Source organism: Frieseomelitta varia, unplaced genomic scaffold (assembly GCF_011392965.1).
Source record: "Frieseomelitta varia isolate USP_RPSP 00005682 unplaced genomic scaffold, Fvar_1.2 scaffold_773, whole genome shotgun sequence".
Taxonomy (NCBI): domain Eukaryota; kingdom Metazoa; phylum Arthropoda; class Insecta; order Hymenoptera; family Apidae; genus Frieseomelitta; species Frieseomelitta varia.
This window is the reverse complement of record NW_025110560.1, coordinates 110713-136106: the sequence shown is the minus strand read 5'-3', so window position 1 is coordinate 136106 and position 25394 is coordinate 110713. Positions and strand designations below refer to the sequence as shown.

The 25394-nt window shown below is 37.5% G+C and overlaps 2 protein-coding genes across 3 annotated transcripts in view; both read right to left on the bottom strand.

Moving 5' to 3' along the window:
* LOC122535805 (NAD(+) hydrolase sarm1) overlaps positions 1-25394 on the bottom strand; it is a 153075-nt gene that overhangs the window by 87630 nt on the left and 40051 nt on the right. The window lies entirely within an intron of this gene.
* Positions 501-4295, bottom strand: LOC122535809. The gene is made up of 5 exons (XM_043667646.1): positions 3862-4295; positions 2935-3245; positions 2274-2578; positions 1587-1832; positions 501-824 (listed from the first exon to the last, which is right to left on the bottom strand). The coding sequence occupies exons 1-5, from the start codon at positions 4293-4295 to the stop codon at positions 501-503; spliced, it is 1620 nt and encodes a 539-aa protein (XP_043523581.1).

Sequence of the window (25394 nt, the reverse complement as noted above, 5' to 3'; positions counted from 1 at the left end):
ATTTTTGATTCGCTCAGTGTTTTCTCTTATTTGTTTTTACGTGGCCATTGGGATGTTTAATCGAAATAACGAAGGAGGTTAACGTCACCCGACAAAATTTTAAAAAAGCTTCGATTGACAATGAACGATTCATCAAAGTCTATTTATTTTTCAGTCATTCTCGAGTCAATTTTATTTTCACGACGATGAATATATCAAGCTCGAAAATTCGTTGCGTTAATTGCCGGCTCAGTTTCGCGATGAATATTTTTCTGAAACGCTGAGAACTTCATTCAAAAGAATTAAACAACACACAATGAAAGACGGAACGAAATCTCGAATTTCAGGAATTTCACTCCATTATTTCGTAATTCCAAAAATTCTAAAATTTTAGCGCATTGTGCATTCGAATTTTTTATTCATTTCAAATTCCATCGCACAATTGAAAGAGTCCTTTTCATTTAGAATAGACAAGTTCACGAATCAGCAGAGAGCGAGTGAAAAGTTGAAGAATAGCGATTTCACACGAAGCTGTATGTTGCAAATTCTTCTCTGTTCTCGTCCTTAATTTCGACATCGTCTTCCTCGTAATAGTGCATTTTCTCTCCCATTTCCTCTTCCTCCTCCTCCTCCTCCTCCTCTTCTTCTTCTTCTTCTTCTTCTTCTAACATTTCGAGACTGATGTCTTCAGCACCCTCGGGGAAGTATTCGTCTATCATCGCTTGGGCCTTTTCATCGTCCTCGGTGATGAAATACGGCTCGATGCTGGCGAACGACAGGAAAGCATCCTCGCTGATCCTCCGGATGATTATCACGAATATCTCGGCGCCCGTTTGAAACCTCGCCTTTGCCAATTTTCTCCGTTTAATTCCTTATGTTTTTTGTTTCACGCGTGAACCACTCGCGCTGGAACGACGTGCCACGCACGTCGAGAATTTTTTCTCCCAAAATTGCAACATTTTCTCAGCTTTAAGTATATTTCGAGTAAAGTAAGTAATATTTTTTACTTTATTAAGTATATTTTAAATAAGTATATATACTTATTTAAGTATCAACCCAGGCAATGCAAATAACAAATTTATTACTTCTCGATAATTTCTATCCAGTGATATCATATGATATCGACGAGTTCGAAAAGAAAGAGACGAATCATTGTGTACGATATTTGGTCACTCGTTGTGGTCCGCAATCAGTTGCCAGCGCAAGTGGTTGAAGAAGAAGAGAGAAGGTCAAGGAGAATGTAATCATTAGCCTCGCGTAGTCAGATCATGGGATTGGAATCATATTTAAATTTGACATTTAGAATTTAATTTCAGTGTCGAAGTTGATTTTTGAAACGAAGGTGGTATCGTTACAGTCGTGGATGACTGTGGCAGTACGGTTTAATATTATTTTTCAGCTGAAAACTTCAAAGTGTAACCTAAAATGTCAATTCACGCAAAAACCACGAATCGAAACAAAAGACACAGAAATCAAACGCTCAATTTTGCTTCGTTCAGGCACGTTGCATGCTGAATTGACCATATACGGCCGACATATTCGTAGAAATAATTTAAGAAAAAAGGAAACTTGCGTCGATGTTATCGTAAAACGAAGGGTTGTAAAACCTTTCTTTCGAAGTCCTCAGGGCTGGATGCCATTCGCCTGGCGATTGGCGGATTGTCGAACTCGAACGCGCCGAAATATTCGACCGCGTCGGGATATATCGCGCACGTGTCGCGAACAACCGGGAATTTTGAATACTGGAACTTGAAGGCGCAGAAAGGGGGCGGTGGTACCGGTTCCTCATAGGGGTGCACTAGCTCCATGTAAGCGGAGAAAAGGGTCGTGTACACGTGCACTTTGCTCCTCGCCTGCAGAATCGTGAAAACGTAACCACATAGTCGAATAACTATAACAACAAAGGAATCTATAGGTAAGCTCAGCTTCTCGAAATTTATCAAAATTTTGGAATCTGAGCTGATTCAGAAAACAAATTGTTAGTTATGGATAACCTAACCACAGACAGTGTAATAATTAATCTATATCTAATCTAGATCACGTGAAACTAAAAGTACACGATCGAATGATTTCCTGTTTTAACGCTAGAACTACCAAACGACGTAAAGTATAAAATTTCCAGAGACGTCAACGTAAAAGAAATAAAAAAATCTTCTATTTATGTATCTTACGAAGAATCGTTCAAATCTCCAAAACCGTTTCCTATCTGTGAGATGTCCAACAAAAATATTCAAATGGTCGTTTTGAACAGTTTGGTGGCTCAGTAGTGTTAAAGTTCGAAAGTCCGAGAATACCTGAGGAGGTACCCAAACGGCAGGGTGGATGCGAGGGAAGTCCTCCTCGTCTTCGGGATCGGGTTCATGAACGTACACGTGCCTGTCCATGTAAGACTCGTTGGGGGAGAAAGGGACGGCATTAGCCTGAAGCAGCGGCGTCGTGCTGGTTAACAAATGTATCAGATAATCCTCGACGTCGTTGATCGCTCGCGTCGGACATCTCTTAGTCCCTTTGGGACACTCGAAGGGATACGGCACAGGCCAGTTCGGATGGGGACGTCTGCCTTTCAATCTCATCGCTATCGTTCTGCCATCCGTTAACCCTGACGTGAAATAATCAAACGATTACCATGTGAAATTAATTAAAACAACGACCGACTCGATCTGATTCGAACCAGTTAAATTCGAATTTTTTCTTTTGCATTTTCAGTATCGTTTTTTTTAATTTTTCGAGTTTTTTGAACCCCTGGTATCGTCGTGTTGTGGATAATTTGTTTCTTTTCTGAAACACTTTGATCTTTTTTCTTCTTTCGTGACGACCGGAGGACAAAACTTGCATCGCAGCGAGTTAAATTGCGTAAAATGTAAGGCACAGTTTGTTACGATCAATTTCGACGGACGGAAAGGTAATAAAAAGGTGAAAGTTTCGAGGAGCGTATCGACTATTTTGGAAAGACACCTGCTACCAGTTCTTTCGTAATCTCGACGTTGCTCTCGACGAACATGCTCTCGATCATTTCCTCGTTGAGCTGCACTCGTAGCTCCTCGAGCACGTCGTAGTTCTGCTTGAACAGCGTGTTGATCAGTTCGAGGTACGGAGGACTCTGGTACTTGTCCCTGTGGCGGCCCTCCTCGTCCTTGAACACCCAAGGATAGAAAACCAGGGCGGTTGCCTCGCTTAGCTCGAATATCATCTGCGCCAGGAACGCCTCGTACTTTTCTCTCTGCTCAGCCTCCGCCTTCGCACGTTCGAATTCCTCGATCGCTTTTCTTATTTGCAACAGACAATTTTGCCAAAACCAGTTATCCATCAAACGTGTTTAACTTTCTTGCGCTGGAACGACGTGCCACGCGCGTCGAGAACTTTTTGTCTCAAAATTGCAAGTAGTTTCTCTCAGTTTTAAGTGTATTTAAGTATAACTCAGGCAAAAACACATAATAAATTTATTAATTCTCGATCATTTCTATCCAGCGATATCATACCGACGAGTTCAAGAAGAAAAAGAAAGCGACGAGTTATTGTATACGGTCGCTCGTTACGGTCCGCAATTAGCGCAAGTGGATCAACGCAACAAGTTGAATGCAAATAAAATTCGCCCTTTGCTTTGCGTTTCGCTATCTTAAACGAATTGCTCGAACAAGTAACAGTATGTTTGTGATGTACGAGTAGTATATTTTGTATCGTCGTTTGAATCATTTGAATGTAATTTCACTCCTCAGGCCAAAATTCTGCATATTTCTTTACATCTTTTATCCTCAATTATATTCTGTTACTTTCATCCCCTTTATCGATCACGGGCGTTGTAACTTGTGAAATTTCAAACGACGACGAAAATTTGCAAATTTTCTGGACAAAATTATTGTTCGCTCGTTCGACGGGCGATACCTGACGGCTTCCTTTTTCTGCCACTCGACCTCCTCCTCCGGTGTCCTGGCGCTCGCGTCCAACATCATTCCCGGCTCCTCGTCGTTCAACACCCTCTTGATCTCGCTCGTCAGCAACTTTCGAATCTGCGGGCAATTGGCACCGAGCAGAAGGTTCACCATTTTGCCGTTCTGAATGAACATCCAGACCGGCTCGCTTCTGTCGCGAAATCGCTCGAGATCGGCGATGTAGTTGTTCTTCACCACTGCGTAGTTGATCGCTTCGCCGAACTCCAGTTTCACGTTACGCAGGGTGCTCACCATCGCGATGCACGGGCCGCACCACTCGGAGTAAACGTCCGCGAGGATCAAACCCTTTCGGCTTAGCAACTGCCGCCACTCGTCCTCGGTCTCCACTTCCACCTGGAACTGAATTTGCTCTTTCCTTCTCGCCATTTTCCCAACGATGAACCGAGGTATTTGCTCGTATGATCGGAGATTGCAAATATTGATATTGTGCTTGGTAAATCTATCGTTTGGTACGATACTTTAGTAAATTGTATTAAACTGTGTGAGGTTAGCGTTTGGGATTAGGTTTGCAGTTAGGTTAGCCTCTAGAATTATTTGCAGCTAGTTTCAAGAACGATTCGTTGTGGTTATTGTAATATTGCATTACAAGGGCTATGTCACTCTGTAGATTGTTGATAAGTATATTTAGCACTCGTGTTAGCCTACGTAATGTATTATTTTATTTTTTATTGTGATTATATCTACGTATGTATTGTCGTCAAACACGATTTGTAGGTGCTTGAAATTCAGCCTAACCCAAACATATAAGTATTCTAACTATAGTTTGATACGTACAGTATTAAATTAAAATGATGAATTAGAACTCAAAGAAAATACAGTTTCCACGTTTCAATTTTTTTTCTTTTCTTTTCTTGAGTACTCTGCTACAGAGTACCATCCTGTAAAAAATGTTAACGTATCCAAGAATTTGACCAAGGTTACAACTTCGAGAAAAATTTTTAAATTTAGAATACAAATGTCGGCGATGTCGCAAGTGAAAGGAAACGATTCAGCGAATTCTCTGTTCTTCGAATTCGCTGAACGTTCGCCGCCATTTGATATTCCACGACTTTACGAAATCTCAAGAAATTTCGAGTATTTATAACGATTTATAATATTGCCATCAATTAATGGGTTAACCGAGCAAGCACACTCTTTCTCTCGTAAAAGACCGTAAAATTAAAATCGGAAGAAACTGGTACGGGTCTTCTCTCCTCCGTAGTCTCGTCTCTCGACCACGCGCGTCTCGAACGTCACTCGTCCCGGCGCAAATTGCCGGCGGAACAAAAACGGGAGAGAAGAGGCGTGTGAAGTCACACACGGCGATGGACAGCGTACGTAGGATCGCGAACGTACTAATTATCGCGGCTAGACCGCGAATTAGGGGCGCAAGACTAAACGAGAGGATGGTCGTTTGGCGACGATGACGACAGGCGAAGATGAGACGCGTCTCCGACGCGTTATCGTCGGCCTCGATCTCTTCTCCCCTTCTCCTCTTCGCAACCGCAGGATCCGCGAGGGTTTCACGTTGTCGAAACAACGCGTCAACTCCGTCGCCGACGATGGAAACTGCGATTAATCAAGACCTTCGTCTTTGAGCCATCGTTTCTGTTTGAGCATATAAATATGAACGTTTAAGACAATCACGAGCGTCTGCTATTGTTCGTACGATAAATCTGACCAATCGTAGAAATGCTACGAAATTGTTACGTGTGTTTTTAGTAGGCTTTAACGGGTTTTTTTAAAATTTTACACTCTTTCCTGATTTTTGAAACATTTCGATCAATTCGTTTCGAGTCGAGTACTCTAAAAATTTCTCAAAAATTCGTACGTACACTGTGATCGATTTCAATTTTTTAATCTAATTTTACATTCTAATTCCCCGATTGTTGAGATTACTTTGAAATATTCTCACGAATTTATTTTTATTAAATACAACATTGTTGTTTCGAATCAAACATTTTCTCAGAAGTGTAAGTAGTTAATTTTAATCAAATGTTCGATCAATTATCTTTCATATCTTTCGCCCGCTATTTGTCTCCACGGTTCGGGAAATATTTTCAAGAATTAATTCGTTGATAGTTCCACGTTCGTCGTGCCGATTTCGAACGGTACCGATATCCGTGCACGTAAATATTCCACAATATTTATCTCCGAACTTCACTCGTTGCAACAGCACAAGTCCAATTTCAAAATTACAAGGAAAATACGTCAATCATCGGGGCATTTATATTATTTTCCAATCAAATGACAAGCCTAATTGCAACGATCGATAAACACTCCGGTGATCTAACACTTTTAACTCGGTTTGTTACACACTTGTATTCGTCCCTCTGCACTCGTTTGAAAGGATGATTGATCGAAAGAATTGTTCGCACGTTGAAACGTTGTCACGTTTTCTTCAAATCGAACAATTCGAGTTGCAGACGAGTCGCGAGAAACGAATATGCGAGCGATAAATGTTATCTCCTCTCGGTGATCACTGTGCAGTCGTTTATGCATGATTTTCTTTAATTAAGGTTTTTTTTCCTTGCACCGTCTGCTATTAAATGCAAATGTCGGGAAACGATTTTCAAACGTGACAGTGTAATAAAATGATTCGTTGCAACAGAGAATTTCTCCCAATGGGAAGTGAAAATTATTTTATTGGAATTGAAGAATTGTAAGATTTCAGATTTTCAGGGGCAAGTTTAGTGCTTCAGTAATTTATCATTTTACCGCTTTGCTAACGATAAAAGTACTACTGTACTACAATATTATAAATGGCTAAAATACAAGATTTTATAAATTAAAATCTAGATAAATTAATCTAAATAAATTAGACTAAATCTAGATAAATTAAACTAAAATAAGTTTGAAAAGGAGAAAAGTTCTTACAAAGTACAGCAACTTTCCATTAAAAGGGCGAAATATTTTCATTATTAATAATAATCTAAAAATTGACTTTATAATAATCTATAACAGAAAGTACTAGGAATTTGCTGTATTATTATTCTATACGTTATATTGTTACTGTAGAAATGATCATGGCGTTTCGCAAAGGATTTGTTTTCCTTCTTACGAAAATAGAAAGTTCAGTGCCCGACATTTCATAACGACAACGTTTCTCAGATTTCGCTTCGATCAGACGAACTCGCTTGAACTCGTTCGAACTTAGGAAAAGTTTCCACGATGCATGCAAATTCCAAGCATTTTCGACTACTCAGCCGACGGATCGAAATCCCCTCTGTCATCTATTTTCTTTATTTCATTTTTTCTTTGTTTCCTTTTACGCAAGTAAAATATACGATTCTTTCTAACACCTTTCTCAAGTTGTATCAGACACTCCATCTCGGAGTATTGTTTCAGTTACTTTGCTTCGTAACTGGAGTTGTTTGTTAATTGGAATAGCTGATCTATGCAGCATCAATTATTCATACCATTAAATGGAAATTGACGGATGATTCATTTTGAATTACGTAGGTATACAATGTCTCCACGAACTCTATTATTATACATTTTTAGACGTAGTTATACCAAATCCGCAGCCACGAAGCAGAAAGAAAACCTGATCAATGGACAACAGTTAAATTTACGCCACGAATGTGATTCGATATTACAGAGTATAGAACAGCTTTTCACTGTCGATTAAAACAATGAATTTAAAAAACATGGAGAATGTGCAATTTTTCCCTGCTGAAAACAGTTCTAAGTAGCGTAAAAGTTTGAAAAAAGTTTCGTGGATTGACATGTACGTACTCTTTGTATGATAAATTTAAGCAAAAATTCCACGATAGAAACTTTCTAGTTTCCATTTCTACAAAGTTCGATATCCCAATACGTATTAATCAATTATAAATCTACGTTTAATCCAAAAGATCTAGTTTCACCAACTAGAACAGCTATTTAGTTAACTGGCGGCCCTTGCCCCTACTTTCCTGATCGCTAGCGCTACCCCCACCACTGCATCGATCTCCCCACTACATTGAAATTTCCTCGCCGCACGAATCCCACTCCTTCACGCGCTAACGATGAGGAAAGTAGGGGCAAGGGCCGCCAGTTAGCCGTCTTTGAACATAGAACATCTCTTTGTCTCCATTATAAATACCAACGAATCAAAATTCATCGTTTGGATGTTTTATCCTGCAAAAATACCACCACCAGACTCAAAAGCAACAAATGAAAAAATCAAGTAATCCAAACACACCTGTTTCATCTATGCAGGTCATCGGGACGCCCAAATCCCAGGGAACTGCAACTCATTCACATAAGGAAAAAGGAAAAAAAAAAAATTCATCGTTGTCGTAACAGCGATTATTTAATTTTAAAAAGGAGGAGAATGTGTCACCTCAAAGGAGGTGATCAATTGAAGAGTAGTTCATTAAAAACTCGCCGGTGTCTGTGAACGCGAGTCTGAGAAGAGATGACAACAGATTGGATCCGTTTCACTCGTCGTTGCCCTTTATGAAACGAGACGGGAAGGCAACGTCGTGGCGACGTTCCGAACCGCCCTTTCGACCGCGACACGTCCTGGCACCGACGAAAATAAACGGTCTAGGCGACATCCTAATTAGCTCGCGTGCACGTACCTCGTTAATCCCTTGAATTGAAACGGACAACTCTGCCGTTGCCTCGCTTTGTCTCAATCTCTGGCCACCAAACAAAGGTCGCTTCGCACCTTTATCCTGAGAAATATACGGTCTAATTTAAAAAAAGAGAAAAAGAGACGACGATTGGAAATTTTGGAACCCCTCGACAAACACAAAAAATTGATACGTTGCATTTCTCATTAGACGCATAATTTCAAAGTTGAAAATCAGAAAGGTGTGTAAGTTACGTGAATCGACCTGTATGCGATCGTCAGATTATAAGATTATAATTCTAGATATAGCGCGTGAAATTTATTCCAGATTTGTGACAATTTTAGGGATTTAGTTTTGGTACTTAATTCGGTACAGTAGCGGTGCATTTTTGAAATTTAATTCTGCACCCTGTCAAATATCGTCTTTTCTTTCTGAAATGTTTCACGGATGGAACAGAGATTCAATAGCGACGTAGTAATTTAATGCTTCAACCTAATTGCAAAATTTTCCACACATATTTTCACAGACTCTATCTGCTTCTAAACTTTTTCGACCCATCGCGCATGAACCACGTCGTTCAGCCGCAATTTCCACTTTGCGAATCACGATCATGGGAACAGACGGGCTGAGAAAAGGGAGGGCAGAGGCGAAGGAGGTCGGAGAGCGAGTTGGTTACGCAAGAAAATACGCTTTCACGAAGCGGCGATAAGCGTTACTTTAAGCGGCGTGTGTCCTGAGCACGCGGTTTCTCGGCCGATCTTAATGACCGATGCAAATACGCGTCGTTAGGCCTCGTTGGGCTCGTTTCGCTACTATTTGTCTTTATAGCGTGCCGCGTCGCCGCTCTCGTGTCCCCTTTGCATACGTTATCACCATGAGCCCTGGCCACAGCCTCGAGTGATTTCTTTTCTCGCGTCGCGCCGGTTTGATGGGTTTTCCCGCGAGTCTGGATGAACCACTGTCGGAATGGTTGTTTTAGAGAGCCTCGTTTACGACGACGACGACGACGACGACGACGACATGGTTTAATGGCGATCTTATTGTTCGCTTAGAGAGAATACTGGAAATAGGTATGACGAAACGGTGTAAATTGGTTTTTAAGAAGACCATAAAGAAATTTACAGTGGGGTTACGAACGGTCGAGTGAATGTGTGTCGTTCGAGTTGGTTTATTTCAATTTTCTGCGAGCTTTGGAATTTTTTACCGATTTCTTGTATGCGCGTGTTGGTGAAGTTGTAATTTCTAGCTCAGGGTGGTTGCATTGGACAAAGGAAAGAGAAATAGAGCTACAAGATACCGTGTCAAAATTTCAGAATATACAATCTAATATAATTCATATACTTATCTATTTAAGTCGCGATTGACGATCCACAAAATCAACACTTTTGGGATTAATATGGTCATCCTACTACAATACCTACATTGACACTCTTGAAAGACCGCAACATAAATTTCTACGCTTGGCAGTTATCATAGTTGTGATCCTATGCCAAGATATTCTCATAATTACGAGTACGTTCTAACCAAATTAATCGCAAGAAAGCAGCCGACTTTGTCAATAGGATGTTCAATGGTCTGATCTCGTGTCCGAATATCACTGAAACGTTTAAACTTAATGTTCCTTCCAGATCACTACGTCATTCTGAATTGTCTCACACTGAACACCATCGAACATATTATGGCTTCTATGACCTGCATAATCGTACGTTTATTAACGCTAATAACGCACATTGTTTGATCGATGTTCATAACCATTCGTTTCCATCATTTAAACGATCATCATTTAGTATCCCCTTGTAATTTTTCACTCACAATCAGTCTCACACCTCATAACATTTAAAACTTTTATATTTTGTATTTTTTTATATTTTGTCACTTTTGTACTAATTATTATAGGTATTTGTTTCTTTTTATTCGTGAAAAAAATGAATGAATAAATAACAGAAATTCTCTTTCCAATAGAAGTTTGAATAAATCAATCGTAAAATCCTCGCTGAATCCTTTTTCTTCAAGAAATAAATCGCGGCAGTGTTACAATTCTCCATAAAATGATACATGTGCCACCATTCTTTCGTTCGTCGTTTGCAATTAGTGTCACGTTCCTGGAAAACACACCGCACTCGGATGCATTAATAACTCTATCGGCGATGGAAAAATCGTCGCGGAATCGATCGGCGACGTCGCGAGATAGCCTGGCAGACCTTCGACGACCGCCCACCGGGATCGAGCGCGGCACACCAATCGTGCAAACTTCAGCAAAAGTTGATTCATTATTAATACCTGCAGGGAAGGTGTAGCCGCTCGTCCGAACATTTATCTTCTGTTCGCGATGACGAGTTTCTGGAAAACGATCCGCCTATTCCGGAACAGGATCGAGGGAGATACAGCTCAGTACAGGTCTGAGAAACGTCGTTCACTTGGACATCGCCTACTTCCCACTCAAGTAAATCGTCTGCTAATACGAAACACGTCGTTGCTCAATATTTTTCAGAGGGGTTGGACTTGGAAGTAATTTCCAACATCTATTTCTCGATTTATTTTCAACACAATCAACACAGTCGTGGAACTTTCGAACGCTTTATACAACGTATTAATTAAAATTAGTATTAATATACGATTCTTCAAAAAGTTACTCTCGTGAGCAACTTTCTTAGATCATATCTAATGGAATGTCGAGCACATTCGAATTTCATCGAGTGCAGACAGGAACATACTCTGCTCGAAGTTGTCGAGATCGGATCCACGGGATCTGCTCGAAGTTTTTCAATTTCGCTTTCGATCCAGGAGAAACTTTACTCTCTAAATCTCGTGCTCCAGATTTTTCGACCCCGCGACGTGGCGATGGTCGAGGAGATAAAGATACATCGCAGAAGCGCGGTTTTGATGTTCAACCCATTTAACCTGACAGGCTGGTGATCAAGTCGCGCAGAAGGAGACAGGTCGAAAGGAAAACACGTCGGACGCACGTCGCGACGTCTTTTGATCCGGCCAGTTGCGTAAATTTTCGCACGCGAGATCCGTTCTGTCTTCCCGACGAGATTGCGACTTGTAAAATATTCAAACGTACCGAAACATCTCGTCTCGCTCGCAATCAGCGATCTCTGGCAGCGGTGTAAGTGGAACAAGCTCGTAGTTCTAAGAACTACGAAAGCGGACCTGTTCAGAACACCTGTGAAGTCGGCCAAGTGTCGCCAATTCTCGCTCTTTCACGTTTGTTGATATTTTCACGCGAGCGAAAGACACTTCAGTATCGACACTCTTTTATAATTTAGGTGAAAAATAAATTTCTCAATATCGAGTTCAAAATTCGATTCGATGGACTAGGCTTCATCTCGTGAGATTCTATTGTTCGACTTAATTTCCCGAGGTTGCGATTTAATTAGAATTAACTCGTCAAATTTGAAAAAAAAGAACACGGAGGAATTATTTGTCTGTTGAACGATTAATTCTTATTTTTTTTGTATTTGAATAATTTCTCTCAAGTGTATAGACGAAGGTTTTCCTTTTTTTCAATTTTCTCTTCCTTATAACATCCAGTTTTGAGTTCTGTGTTATCAAAATTATATTTTAGTCTAATTCTACTGGCGTCTAATTCTTATCAAAATGTATCTGTCATAAACTTCAACTACCTTCCTTTACATATTCTTTTCATGTATTTCATTTCTCTCTATGTATTATTTTAATAAGAACTTTAGTAGTTTTAGTTCATTTTTATCAAATTTATAATTTTTATAATTTATAATTTATAAATAATATATAAATATATTATAATAATAATAAATTTATAATTTTAATAATATTTAATTTACAATTTACAATTAATTTTTCAAATTAATAAACATTGCCATCCAGTGACAACGATTTAAAAATAAAATTCTATACAGTATCGAGAAAAATTCTATACAGTATCGACATTACTGCCGATTTTTATCGGAAAGCGACAGGATTTCCAGTTGTTCTTCCGCCTCTGTCGACCAAATTCGTACAATTTCTTCGTGAACACGTCCGCGAACAGTCAGCCGGGGGATTCCAAGTAACGAGGGCCGGGGCTTTCCTCGTTTCTCCAAGTCCAGCGAATCGTGTCAAGCGTGCGTCGCACGACAATCGCCGCTCGTGAGTCACACACGCGCTTTCGATTAGACCAGCGACGTCGCACCGCGATTATTAATGCGCCTCGTTCATCCAGGACGCTCGAATAAAAGTGTTGTCGCGGCAAGCTTCGAACCTTGTTAATTATTGACAAAGGAAAATCACTTGTCAGCGTCAGGAGCGACGCGTCCGTTGTTGATAAAATCTCACCGTCGCGTTTGTTTCAATCTGTTTGAATATTTTTTCCAATTCTCAGTGACAGACGTGAGTAATACCGAGATAGAGTGAGTCACGCGAAGATGCGCTCGTTCCTTTCATTTTTCGTGCAAAATATAGAATTTACACGTTAAATATTATATCATAATTATATGTTAATCTACAAATCGTCATATTAATATAAATATAAATAATTATATTAGTATAATTATTTATAATATATTAATTATACATAATTATATTAATATTAATTATATAATTCTAGTATATAATTCTATTTGTAATATATTAATTATACATAATTATATTAATATTATTTATATAATTATTTATTATATATTAATTATACGTAATTATATTAATATTAATTATATAATTCTAGTATAATTATTTATAATATATTAATTATACGTAATTATATTAATATTAATTATATAATTCTAGTATAATTATTTATAATATATTAATTATACATAATTATATTAATATTAATTATATAATTATAGTATAATTATATATATTTAAATTAATTACATTAGTTATAATTATATTAATTATACGCGTATTGTGTAAACGAAAATTATTTGTACAGTAATATAAATCAAGAATATTTTACTTAGCAATCGACACTTTCTTCCCCCTTGTAACATACATTTTTTCATATCGTTTAACATCAGAGGTGTAACGACAATCGCGAACAAAATATTCATAGGCCTATCGACCACATTATCAACAGACAGAATCATCGTAACGTAGCAACGGAGAAACCTTGACTTCATTCCATCCAGCGGAGGAAAGAAACGTTACGCGCGCCCATGAGAACCGGGAAAGCTCGAGGAAAATCGCGGCCGACCTTCAAGGATTTTCTTTCTCCGTCGCAAGGAGTTTTTCTTCGCGCAATTACAATTAACCTGAATCACCGATGGGATCGCAGGAGCCCACGCGTACCGCCTGAACGACGCCGCCGGTGGCTCGTTACGAAAAGGGAGGAGGAAATAAGCAGATCGCGAGGAGACGTGCGGAGGATCTCGATTTTTCGATCGGGCGCAGACACGCTGACTCTGGCAATTAGTTTGGAAACAGTGTGATCTTCTTTTCAATTCTTTGAAAACTATCACTGTCTAGTCCGTTTTATTTGCAATTTTTAGAAAATTAAGAAAATTAAATTTAGAAAATTTTGATAAAAGAATCAAATCATCGCGGTGGTTAGGTACATTCGTGAAGAGTCGAAGAACGAAATCCAGAATATAAATATTCTTTGACAATTCATATGATTGCAGACTTCCATTTGGACATTCATAAAAATGTGAAATCCACAGTCTAGTGGCAACCTAATTCCGAAATTAAATCACGGGGGAAAGAATTCGACATTCCATACGTATTCAATTTCACTGTCACTGATCTGGACAGCCGTCTTGGAAAATTAATGCGAAGGCGGCGGATGAAAATATCCAGAAGCACGAGTGTTCTTCGAGGATGCAAATTTCTGCTCGGTTAGACATTCATAGAAATGTGAAATTGCACAGACGTCTGATACGTTTCAATTCTACTGTCACAACCCTTGGAAACAGTTGTCTTGGAAAATTGACATAAACGTGATTTATTAGATACTGACGATGAGAGAAGGCGATTGAAAATTATTGGCGAAATTATTCTCCATCTGCTGAACAAGAGTTGGGTCGCGTTTTACCTTCACGGGATTCGTAATTAACTGCCATAATATATCTGGTCACGCAGGAAGAACAACGAGTGAGGCCGAGTGGTACGAAACGTTGTTCCACCAACGGTTGATTAATTCGTAAGTTAAATCGTCGTGGGAAGTTTGGCTGCCTCTAGACAAAAGGATGATGGATACGGATCAGCTGGTTTCAGAAGGCACCTAAACGCGCGCTCTTCCCCCGTGAGTAACTACTGTGTTTTTCGAGTCCAGAGAATCCAGGAAACGAAAGTTCGAGAAAGCTCTATTAATTTTCCACTTTTCGAGAAATGAGAATCTTCTGGTATCGGACTGCTAAACGATTCTGAATAAAAACGATTCTTCCAGTTATTAGTAGTCCAGATATTATTGTAAAGATAAAATGCAAATGATATTTACTTGATAACAATGTCAGTGATGAAAATAGATAATTAGACAGGTCAAAAGACACAGATTAACAACTTAAATAAACTTCTTTCTAGAAATCAACTCTTTTCACAACACAATCAATTCTTTTTTAACAACTCTCTTCTTCTTTTTTCTTCAAAAACACTACACCGCTGTATAATTAAACGCAGTTAAAAATACAGTAACTATGATACTACGACGTTTTATTAAACTTTTTTACCACGATCATGCCAAACGATAAATCGAAACGTTTCTTGAACGTTTTGAAATTGAAAACAAACTTTCCAACTCACGAGAGAGTATACATTCTTTTCATTCGTGAAAAACCGCGTACTTGAATCGACGAAAAAAATCACGGGAAAAATAATCGATCGGACAACAGAGAAAGAGAGAGAGAGAGAAAGAGAGAGGCTGGCAGAATTCTCTTGCCTCCTATTGTTGTCGTGCTCCGTCGTCGTTTCAGTGATTAATCTCGCTTGAGATCACGGATTATTCTTGCGCTTATGGTACCAGCGTGCATAGTGATGGGATCCGGAAGTAATTTGTCATCCAATCCAGACGCTGCCAGCTACGGAAATTAATTATCCATAACCCCGCGTCTTCATCGTATCGTTTCTTGCCAGCCTATTAGTCTACGCTAATGTACGAATCGTGTAAATCGCTCGCAAGATCGAACGTCAGCTCCTCGATTGAAATTATACGACGAATATTACACTTATGCTTACACGTGTTTTCTCTGATCTTTGTCTAGCAATCGCGCAGCGATTCATTATCTATCGCCGACGGAAGAGGATGTTCGAACAACGAGCCTTTCGTTCGTTTGTGAGCGTGCCTTAATCCTTCGCGCTGGCAACGCGATTGCGGACCATAACGAGTGACCGAACCGTACACAATAATTCGTCGCTGTCTTTTTCTTTTGGACACGTCGGCATGATATCACTGGATAGAGATTATTGAGAAGTAATAAATTTATTATTTGTTTCACTTAAATACACTTAAAACTGAGAAAATGTTGCAATTTGGGACAAAAAGTTCTCGACGTGCGAAACTGGAACTGTGATGAACAAAAGTAATCGAATTGTTTAAATCAAAGTGTTTTTTTTTTTTTTTTTTTTAAATAGAGCGATTCAATTTTATTGGATTTAAGTAAATTTTAACAGAAATGGAAAATTTAAAGTCGGAGGATAATTAAATTAAAAATTGCTGCAATGTTTGCTGGCCTACTTGAATATTGTATTAGAATATATTTAGTTGTATTACTATTACTATATTGTATTATATTATTTTACAATCTATTCAAATATAACTATCCACGCTCTATAACTAATTATATGTTTTAAACTCTATTTAAATTACATTATATTAATTTATATATATTATATTATATCAAGATATTATATATCTTGGTACTAGTAACATTACGTGGTTTTACATTTTGAATAGGTAGGTTCTCGGAGTAAGTGACAAAAAAATCATTCTCGTGGACGATGAAAGAAAATTACAAGGCCAGTCTACTTGTTAAGACTTGTCCGTTCGATTTGAAACCTCATTCCATACGGATGAAAGAGAGGCAAATGCTGATACGAGCGACGATGAAAACGTTCGACACGTTTGATAAACCCGTGCGTTCGTGTGGGTTTTTCGGCATGCGGCGTGAAATTAGCCGCCTATTTGTCATCCTCGTGCTGTATTTCGCGCTCATGAATATTCGATCGAGACGAACGACCCGATGCAACCACGATGTGACACCTTAAATCTCCCGGTTAATCGGATACTTCCAGATACTTTATAAATATCGCGGTCGCGTGGGTCGCGTTAAAACTGTCACGGGGAATACGCCCATAACTTATGCTAATTTTAATTTTACGGAGACCGACTCGGTCTGTGTCTGGAATTCGAACGTTTCCCCCCTTTGCATTTCCTCCCGTCGGCGTTTGAAAATCATTCGAGCTTATCTTCTTTTAATTTTAAATAGAGACCGTTCTATTTAACGTTTAATTGTAAGACGAAATTTTCGATCTTCAAGGAATTACACGTCATCAAAACACGTGCATTATTTTGTAAATTTAAAATTTAAAGTCATCAAAACACGTGCATTATTTTGTAAATTTAAAATTTAAAGTCATCAAAACACGTGCATTATTTTGTAAATTTAAAATTTAAAGTCATCAAAACACGTGCATTATTTTGTAAATTTAAAATTTAAAGTCATCAAAACACGTGCATTATTTTGTAAATTTAAAATTCACACGTCATGAAACGTGAAAGAGTTCAAAAATAACGCGAAAGTATATTCATTAATGATAACAAATCATTATCATTGACAAATACGTAAATTTCGTAAATTTAAACATACATATTTTCGTCGATGAAAAGGATAGTTAGGAACGCGTTATTAATTCAGACTCAGTGTTAAATGTCGGTGGATCTTCTCGGATCTCTCAAAATTCATTCATCGATCCTGCCTGACCGTCTATACATATGTACATATATTTTCTGTGCAAACAGTTCCGGGACTCGGCCAGCTCAAACATACATACGTTGCTCGATTATTTTCATCGTCGACACTTCAAAATCCAAGGACTGTATTAACCGGCAGCACCTTCGGGTGTTCCAAACTCCAAGGTCTCTCCATCGATTCTACGTTCATTCATTAAACTGCGCACATTCCAATAGTGGATGAAACAAATTTAATCACTCAAGCTTGATTCGGATCAGTTACGAAGTTACTGTGATTCAAGAAATTTGAAATTATTCCACAGTGTAGAGAAAGAGCAGAAAATACAAATCTTTCTTTTATTTTCCTCCTGTTAATAAAGTCATTCGACCTACTTGACAACGAAATCCTTCTGTTCTTGCGTCGTCTTACATTTTTTTCTTTTTAATTTGGCTTGTTATTAATACTCATCTCACATTCGTATCGTATCATTTTTCTTTTCAAAGTTTCGTCCTTTGCTTATAATTAATAAAGATACAATACAAAATTCCCACAATTCTAAATCTGAATCGAATCAATGATAAAAGAAAGATCATCTCTACGAAGTTTGAATCTAATCGGATGCAAATTTAATCTGTTCCTCCAAAATTTTTCAATCCTCTAAATTCTCTTCATTTACATCAACTAGCGTGGAGCATCCGCAAGTTCCATCTTCAACAAATTTGCGATTGGAATCGCCTTGTAAATCGTGTTTCGAGTCCGATCGATACGATCCAGCGAGCACGGCGTGGCCACGGCGATTTCCGTCTTCCAGCGAGGAAGAGGGGTGTTTAAACGCGTAATCGTCGGAAACATCAATTCCCGTCGAGGCGTAGGAAACGCATACCAACACCCACCAGAAGACACCATTCCGTCTAAGTCGTGTGCCACGAGATTGTTGTCTGAGAGGGTGTGCGTAAGGTCAGGGTGCAACGTGAATCGAGATACGCCCCTGACACGCTCGCTCGGCTTGGCACGTGCCCCGCCATTTCCTTTCATTATACTTGAATCACGTTTTTCTCCTTTTCCTCTTCTTCCTCCTCCTCCTAATGAATCGAACGCAAGCAGTGTCTTTGCAAAGGGATAAAAGGATTAAAATTGGAATGAAATTAAGTGACACCGACGACTGTGAGAGATGGCTATTTCATTTCTCGCGGTTTATTTAGATTAGACTATCAAATTTTTGTGATTAGATAGTTTGGTTGGATTATTAAATATCAAGTGTAATTAGTAATCTAGCGATTAGTAGCCTTAGTCAAAAATCTACCTCCGAAAACTAGCTATTAAACTCGAAATTAATACTGCATTATCTTGGAAAAATAAATGGTGTATTTTACATCTCGAATTTAATCAATTTTCAAGTATGAAATTGTTAAGTAAATTTCAGTTGAAGTTTGACGAATCAACTGATGATGAAACATCATCGTGGTGTGGAAGTTATTAATAATTGCAATCAAATTTCATCTTCTAAATATCTATTAATATCTGTAACATTTTCATCGCGTCACTTTAATCGCAGCCAGATTGCTGATCCTTGCAAAATAAATTCGTGCATAATTTAAAGATGCGTGTATAACAATATATACTTCTGCAATCTCCAATAGATAAAACGAATCTTCATTCAACATTCATCTCTTTAGCCACGTCTAATGAACGTACAATGCAGGAATTCATGCATGAAGTTACAATATTTTACGGCCAAAGATTCTAATAATATCCCGTATTAGCATACATTAGAATCTGAATCGAGTAGATTGATTTCATTGTTGCGGGGAGGACCGATTTCTCACCGATTCCTCACGAAGAGGGATCGAATCACCGCGAGCCTTTTCAAAGTACAGCGAGGCGTGGCGCCTGCGAAGTAACGCGGCTAATTTATTAGCATTTCAATGGTAATCCGCTCGGTTGAGTATATACGAGCGGATTACCAGCTGAACTTGTCACACCACTCGAGTAAACCTTAATAAATAATTTACTAATCTCTACGTAGTAACACGTTCGGAAAATCAGCAGCGAGAATTCGAGAGAAAAAGTTTGGGAAACAAGATTATACCACTATGATTACTTTAATTAAAGGACAATCATTGGATTGGTAGGCTATCATCCTCGATTTTCACCATCAGGATGATAGATCATGATTCTTCTAGGTACTTAGTAATTTATCGTGCGTGATTTCAACTAGGAGAAATTATTATTATTATCACTAAATCATTGATAATTATTCAAATTTTAATATTTGGTAATTAAAAAGATAGAAACTAGACGACGAAATGTTACGATTAGTTGAATTTTCGCCGTTTGAACTGAAACGTTTAGAGTTCGAATAAAATGGGAGGAAAAATACTTGATAATTTATTACTTTCATCGTGCGTAATTTCCATCAGGAAAAATTATTATTGTCATTAAATTACTGATTATCATGCAAATTTATATTCTTGAGAATATAAGTAATTAAAAAGATAGAAACTATACGACGAGATGTCAGGATTACTTGAATCTTCGTCCTTTGAATCCAAATTTCCAGAATTTAATAAAATAGGAGGAAAAATTATACGAATTGTAAGAAGAAAATCTTGGACCATGAACAAAATTTCTCAATGTTCTGATTTTCGGAAACAGAGAAATAAAAAGGAAAAAAAATAAAGAAACAAATTTCCACATCATCTCGTCCGTTAAATGATATAAAAATCTCTCTCTCTCTCTGAGAAACCCTGAAAACTAGAGGTTTTACAGTTCAAAACCGAGACCAAAATGTTTTTATTTTGTAACAATCAACAATTCTTTACCCTTGTTAGTCGCTCGGCAATGCACTCTGTATCCTGCAGTAGTGCACTCGCATTAAACACCACGACGACGTCATTTTTTGACCTTCCCAAAAAGAAAAAGAACTCAACTTTCGACGACGAAAGCAAGACGAGATCTCGAGATCTCTCGAAAGACGAGTCCCTTTATCGAAAATCGTAACTCACCGGGGGGATGAGTTTCCGCGAATTTTCTCTTTCCTCTATCGCGTCGTTTCGGAGACGTAATTTCTCTCGATGGGGGGTTGTCTCCCCAGGAACGCGAGAGGAAGGAAGAAAGAAAGAAAGGGACGAACGAACGGTACGAGCTTTATATCCCGCATAAACATTCCTGTCGTAAACGTCGCTATTTCGACTGACGGAAGCGGTTGATAATTTATGCGCGAACGTGTCTTAATTGTTGCAAACAAACGCGATCGACCGTGCCCCGTGGACGAAGGTTCGGGGTTTTAATGAGCGAGCCCACTCGACTCGACGCGAAATTTTACGGCCAGTTCTCGCGCTGTTGCTTCTTTCAATCTTTCTTTTAATCACTCCTCTCCTTCGTTCTTTGGAGAGGAGTGAGTTTTACGTGTTTACGCGTGTCTGTCAATGCAATTAATAAATTGTTGCTGTTTTGTATTGAAGTAAAATGTTGTACATCAAATAGTTCATATATTAATACTATGTTAATAATATAATACTATGTCAATACTATGTTAATAATAGTTCGTGTATAATATATATAAACATTAATGTGTATTACATTTGTATGTATTATATGCATTTTCTAGATTTCTGCAACATTAAAAAGAATCTATCAATCACTGTGTTATTGGTTACATCATATTGTAATAATGAAATGACGCGAGATAGCAATCTGTGGATTTTACAAAATGGTATTGTATTTACATAGAGATTGAAAAGATTAGATTGAAGAGACATTACACAGAGAGACAATGAAAAGTGATTATACGTACACATATGCATACATCAATCATATAGGCAATTTTAAACCAACAATAAATGTCAGATGTCTGTTCAAAAAGAAAAAACTTCGAATATAATTGCAACTTTCAAATCCCATGATGAAACTAAAAGTTTCAGTATGGTACAATGTCTATCTGTCAGTTCCTGTTGTTCCTAAATATCTCTACTAATATACTAATATACTAATACACATGTCAGTTACACACTGTATAATATACTAATATACTAATATACTAATATATTAATATATTAACAAACTAATATACTAATATACTTATATACATTTGTCAATTAGATACTATGCTAAATATATCTACTAATATACTAATATACATATGTCAGTTACACACTGTATAATATACTAATATACTAATATATTAATATATTAACATACTAATATACTAATACACTAACATACTAATATATTAATATATTAAGATACTAATATACTGATATACTAATACACTAATATGTTAATACACTAATATACTAAACTTCACAGTTTCTAAAATGTGACACGTTTGATATATTGTTCTTTACTCTGAGTCCAGAACAAAAAGGAATTCGTGTCGTAAACTATGAAATAGCGAAATGGAACCACTGATAAAATTACGAACAAATCTTGCCAGTGGCGTGGTTCGGAAGGATATTACTGACAAGTGCGGCGAAAGGAGGCAGAGAATCGAGGAAGAAGAACTCTCGGGCAAGTAGCAGCGAGATATTCAGTAAATAAATCATGCTACCTTCGTAAATCTTCGCGGTGGATTGGAGAATCAGACTATTATTAATAGCGGCGCGTCTTGTTAGCCTTCAACGACCGTACGACGACGTTTATTATTTATTATTTACGTTAAATCTCATAAAACGGACTCTTTGAAAGAATCCCTTTCGAATTTCTCGCCAAAAATCGACTGATCACCCTGTCACGATTTGAAGGACAACGAAATATCTAGTCCTTTCTCTGAGAGGATATTTCAACATCCTTAATGTTTTTCAACACGTTTCAATCTTTTCAATGTATGTATCTTTTTGTATGTATTTCTAAAATATTTATTTATTACAGGATTTTCGTAATAATTGTTAGACTGTAAATTTTCATGCATTTCCAGTGAAACGAATTATAAATATTTAAATCAATGATTTATTTACCACGTGATTCTTACAATAATTATCGGACTATAGATTTTTATACATTTCTGGTGAAACGAATGCCAAAGCTTTATTAAATTATTATTATATTTATTATTATTATATTTATTATTGTATTTATTATTATTATATTTATTATTGTATTTATTATTATTATATTTATTATTATATTACATTATTACATTACTATAATTTATTATTATTATATTATTATTAATCAATAAATACCACTTTGTAAATTCAAACAAATATAATTTTTATGACCGTAATAATAATTCATCGACTGTAGATTTTTATCTATTTTTACTTACTTCTACCGAAACGAACTCCAAACGATTTACGATCGTATAAAGCAACAGGCCACATTGACAAACGTCCAAGTTGTCCAAAGCTGTATCACGGTTTTAAATGAAGCGACAACGGTTTCAAAATCCAACATCCAACGACAAGTCGAGATACTACCAAGTCAATTAATCACGGATCAAACTTTACGCTTTGCGTCTCTGATATTCGCAAAGCAGACCACGACGAACTTTCTTTTAATGACACCAGTATTGCGCAACGTAGCTCGACAATTGAACGAGATCGTGAATTATGACAACAACGTTGCGGCCAATTTCAGTAAGTTCACGTTCGGTTCAAATCGAGGCCAGCCATCAATTTTGTGTTCGTAGAACGCGTTCTAATTGCGAGACAAACGCGTGCTCGAGCAGCCATTGTTGCTCCCTCGTATGTGTCGCTGGATTCGTTCCATACCCGAATGGGGAAAAACGAAACAAACAACCTGCGCGCGTAATTTGGACGATCGTAACCCGCTGCTACCAAAAGAGGTGAGACCTCTCTGAACGTTCCATGTCCCTTTTAACAATTTTCGCATGCACTGGGACTTTATTACATTTGTTTCGGATCGGTCGAATCAATTTCGGAGATGACGAAGGAAAGTCGGAGCCGAAGATATGGATGATTAATGGCGATGATGAAGAAACCTTAATGAAGCCTTTACGTGTCGATTTCACCAAATTGCTCACACGTACTGTCGCTTGCTTATTTCTTGGCAAAGTGTATTTCGCTATAATGATGGAATACCTTCAATTTAATTTTGCCGCGAAAGTTTGTGCCTCAAAGATTTAAAAAACAAGAGAAATTATATTCTTCGGTGAAAAATAAAATACTAAGACAACGAGAGTGACGATTGAAGGTTAATTTTAGAATAAATTACCGTCTATTAATGCAACAATTTTCGAGAACGTCAATTAATTTAAAAGATGAGGACGTGAAGAGAGAATTATGAAAAATTATATTTCTGCGCTACTTTACACCAGCAACTAATTTCACTTGAAGATCAGACATTTAGATATTTATGAGTGATAATACGCGTCGTCGTCTAAAAAGAAGAGAGAGAGAGAAAGATTGTATGTATATAAGAATACGAAATACATATAATATATGGAAGGAACAAGAGAAATGGGCCGAAAGAAGAAATTCCTTAAAAGAGTGTTGAATTCCTGGAAGAAGTGTGTCACACGATGGACAACGGAGTTTCCACGCTTCTCGTCCCGTTCTCCGATTGTGAAACATTATTTACGACCTTGCCAGCAGATGCTGCTTGTAGGTGTACAGGCCAGCAATGGCAAAACCACAAAGATCGGCGCGTTCATTGTTGCAGCAACAATGCTGTCCTTGCGTCGTGCGAGCCAAACGAGAAAAAAAAAAAAAAGGAAAGAAAAAAAAAGAAGAAAAAAAGGAGTACATGCACTGGGATTCGCCACGGGAAGTGTTAACCTTAATAACGAGCTTTCAACCACCCACAAAGCTGACCTAATTACGGGAACGAGTTACGTCTGCTCAAATCGTTTCCTTTTTCAGACTCTCGCCGACGATCCGATCGAATTCAAAGGAGTTTTCGTATTCTGACATTTTTAATTGACACGTGATAACTAAGTTTTAATTACGTGGCTGCGAATTTTTGTGCATTTTTATTTAACACACCCGAGGAAATGGAAACTGGCACGAAGATTTGCTACAAAAAGTTTTGAATATTTTATATAGTTTATAGGTTTTTGTAGTTGGAGGAAGTTTTTACAAATACATAGAAATCGACAGCAGTCTGGCGACTGTATAATATAGAAATGAATTTGTAGCAAGTTTGAAGGTATTATAGAAATAAAATATTTTTCTCCTCGATTCCATGTGTGAATTTTATTCCCGACGTGAAGGATGTTATATATATATATTTTGAGAATATTCGTCATACGATTAACATTAATGTATGATTGTCGTTGGATGGCTACAAGATGGCTTCATCGATTTGACATTTAGTTTTGAAAGAATTATGATATATCTTACCGACTATATCGCGTTAAAATAACCGCCTACAAAAATAGCTTTCAACTATTAAGTGATAATAAAATCAGAAGAATTTAAAAAAAAAAAAAAAATACCTGATTTTCATATGCAAAGACGAATTGTACACATTTGAAGACGTTAAAAGTATAAATAGATTATTTTTTCTACAATTTTTCTTCCTATTTTCACTGCAAACGTAATTCGGCAATCTTTCTTATTAAACACATTGTACACATATTAAAACGGACTCAAAAATGAAGAAAAATAAACTCGTTTACGGTGATTTTTTTTTTTATCAAGCACTAAAACGTCGCATATAAGCAAATCAAATCTCCAGACGACGTGAGTTGCATGATTGATAGAAATGATTCTCGCGTTATTAAGCTTGAGGCGGAGTATTTGGTCGTTCGTGGTTCGCACTCGCCAGTGTGAATCAGCATGTGACATGTGCCAAAAAGGGAAAGCAAATAGCCGGGATTTAACGGCATTAACCTTAATCACGAGCTTTCGTACACCCACCCGATGACCCAATTATAAAAGAGTGATACAGGACACATCTTCGTTGTTATCATCGCTCATTCTCCAATTATCGAGCTGAGTAGCGATTCATACTCATATTATCTCATACTCCGGATTCATATTGTCTTAATGTTGGATAAGAGGCGATACTAGGATATTTACAGTTAGGCGAATCTTCGTATCATTCCCAATTTTCTCAAACTAATTAATCAGTCGTTCAACATCATCAAAAATTAATATCCAAGTTTGTTCAAA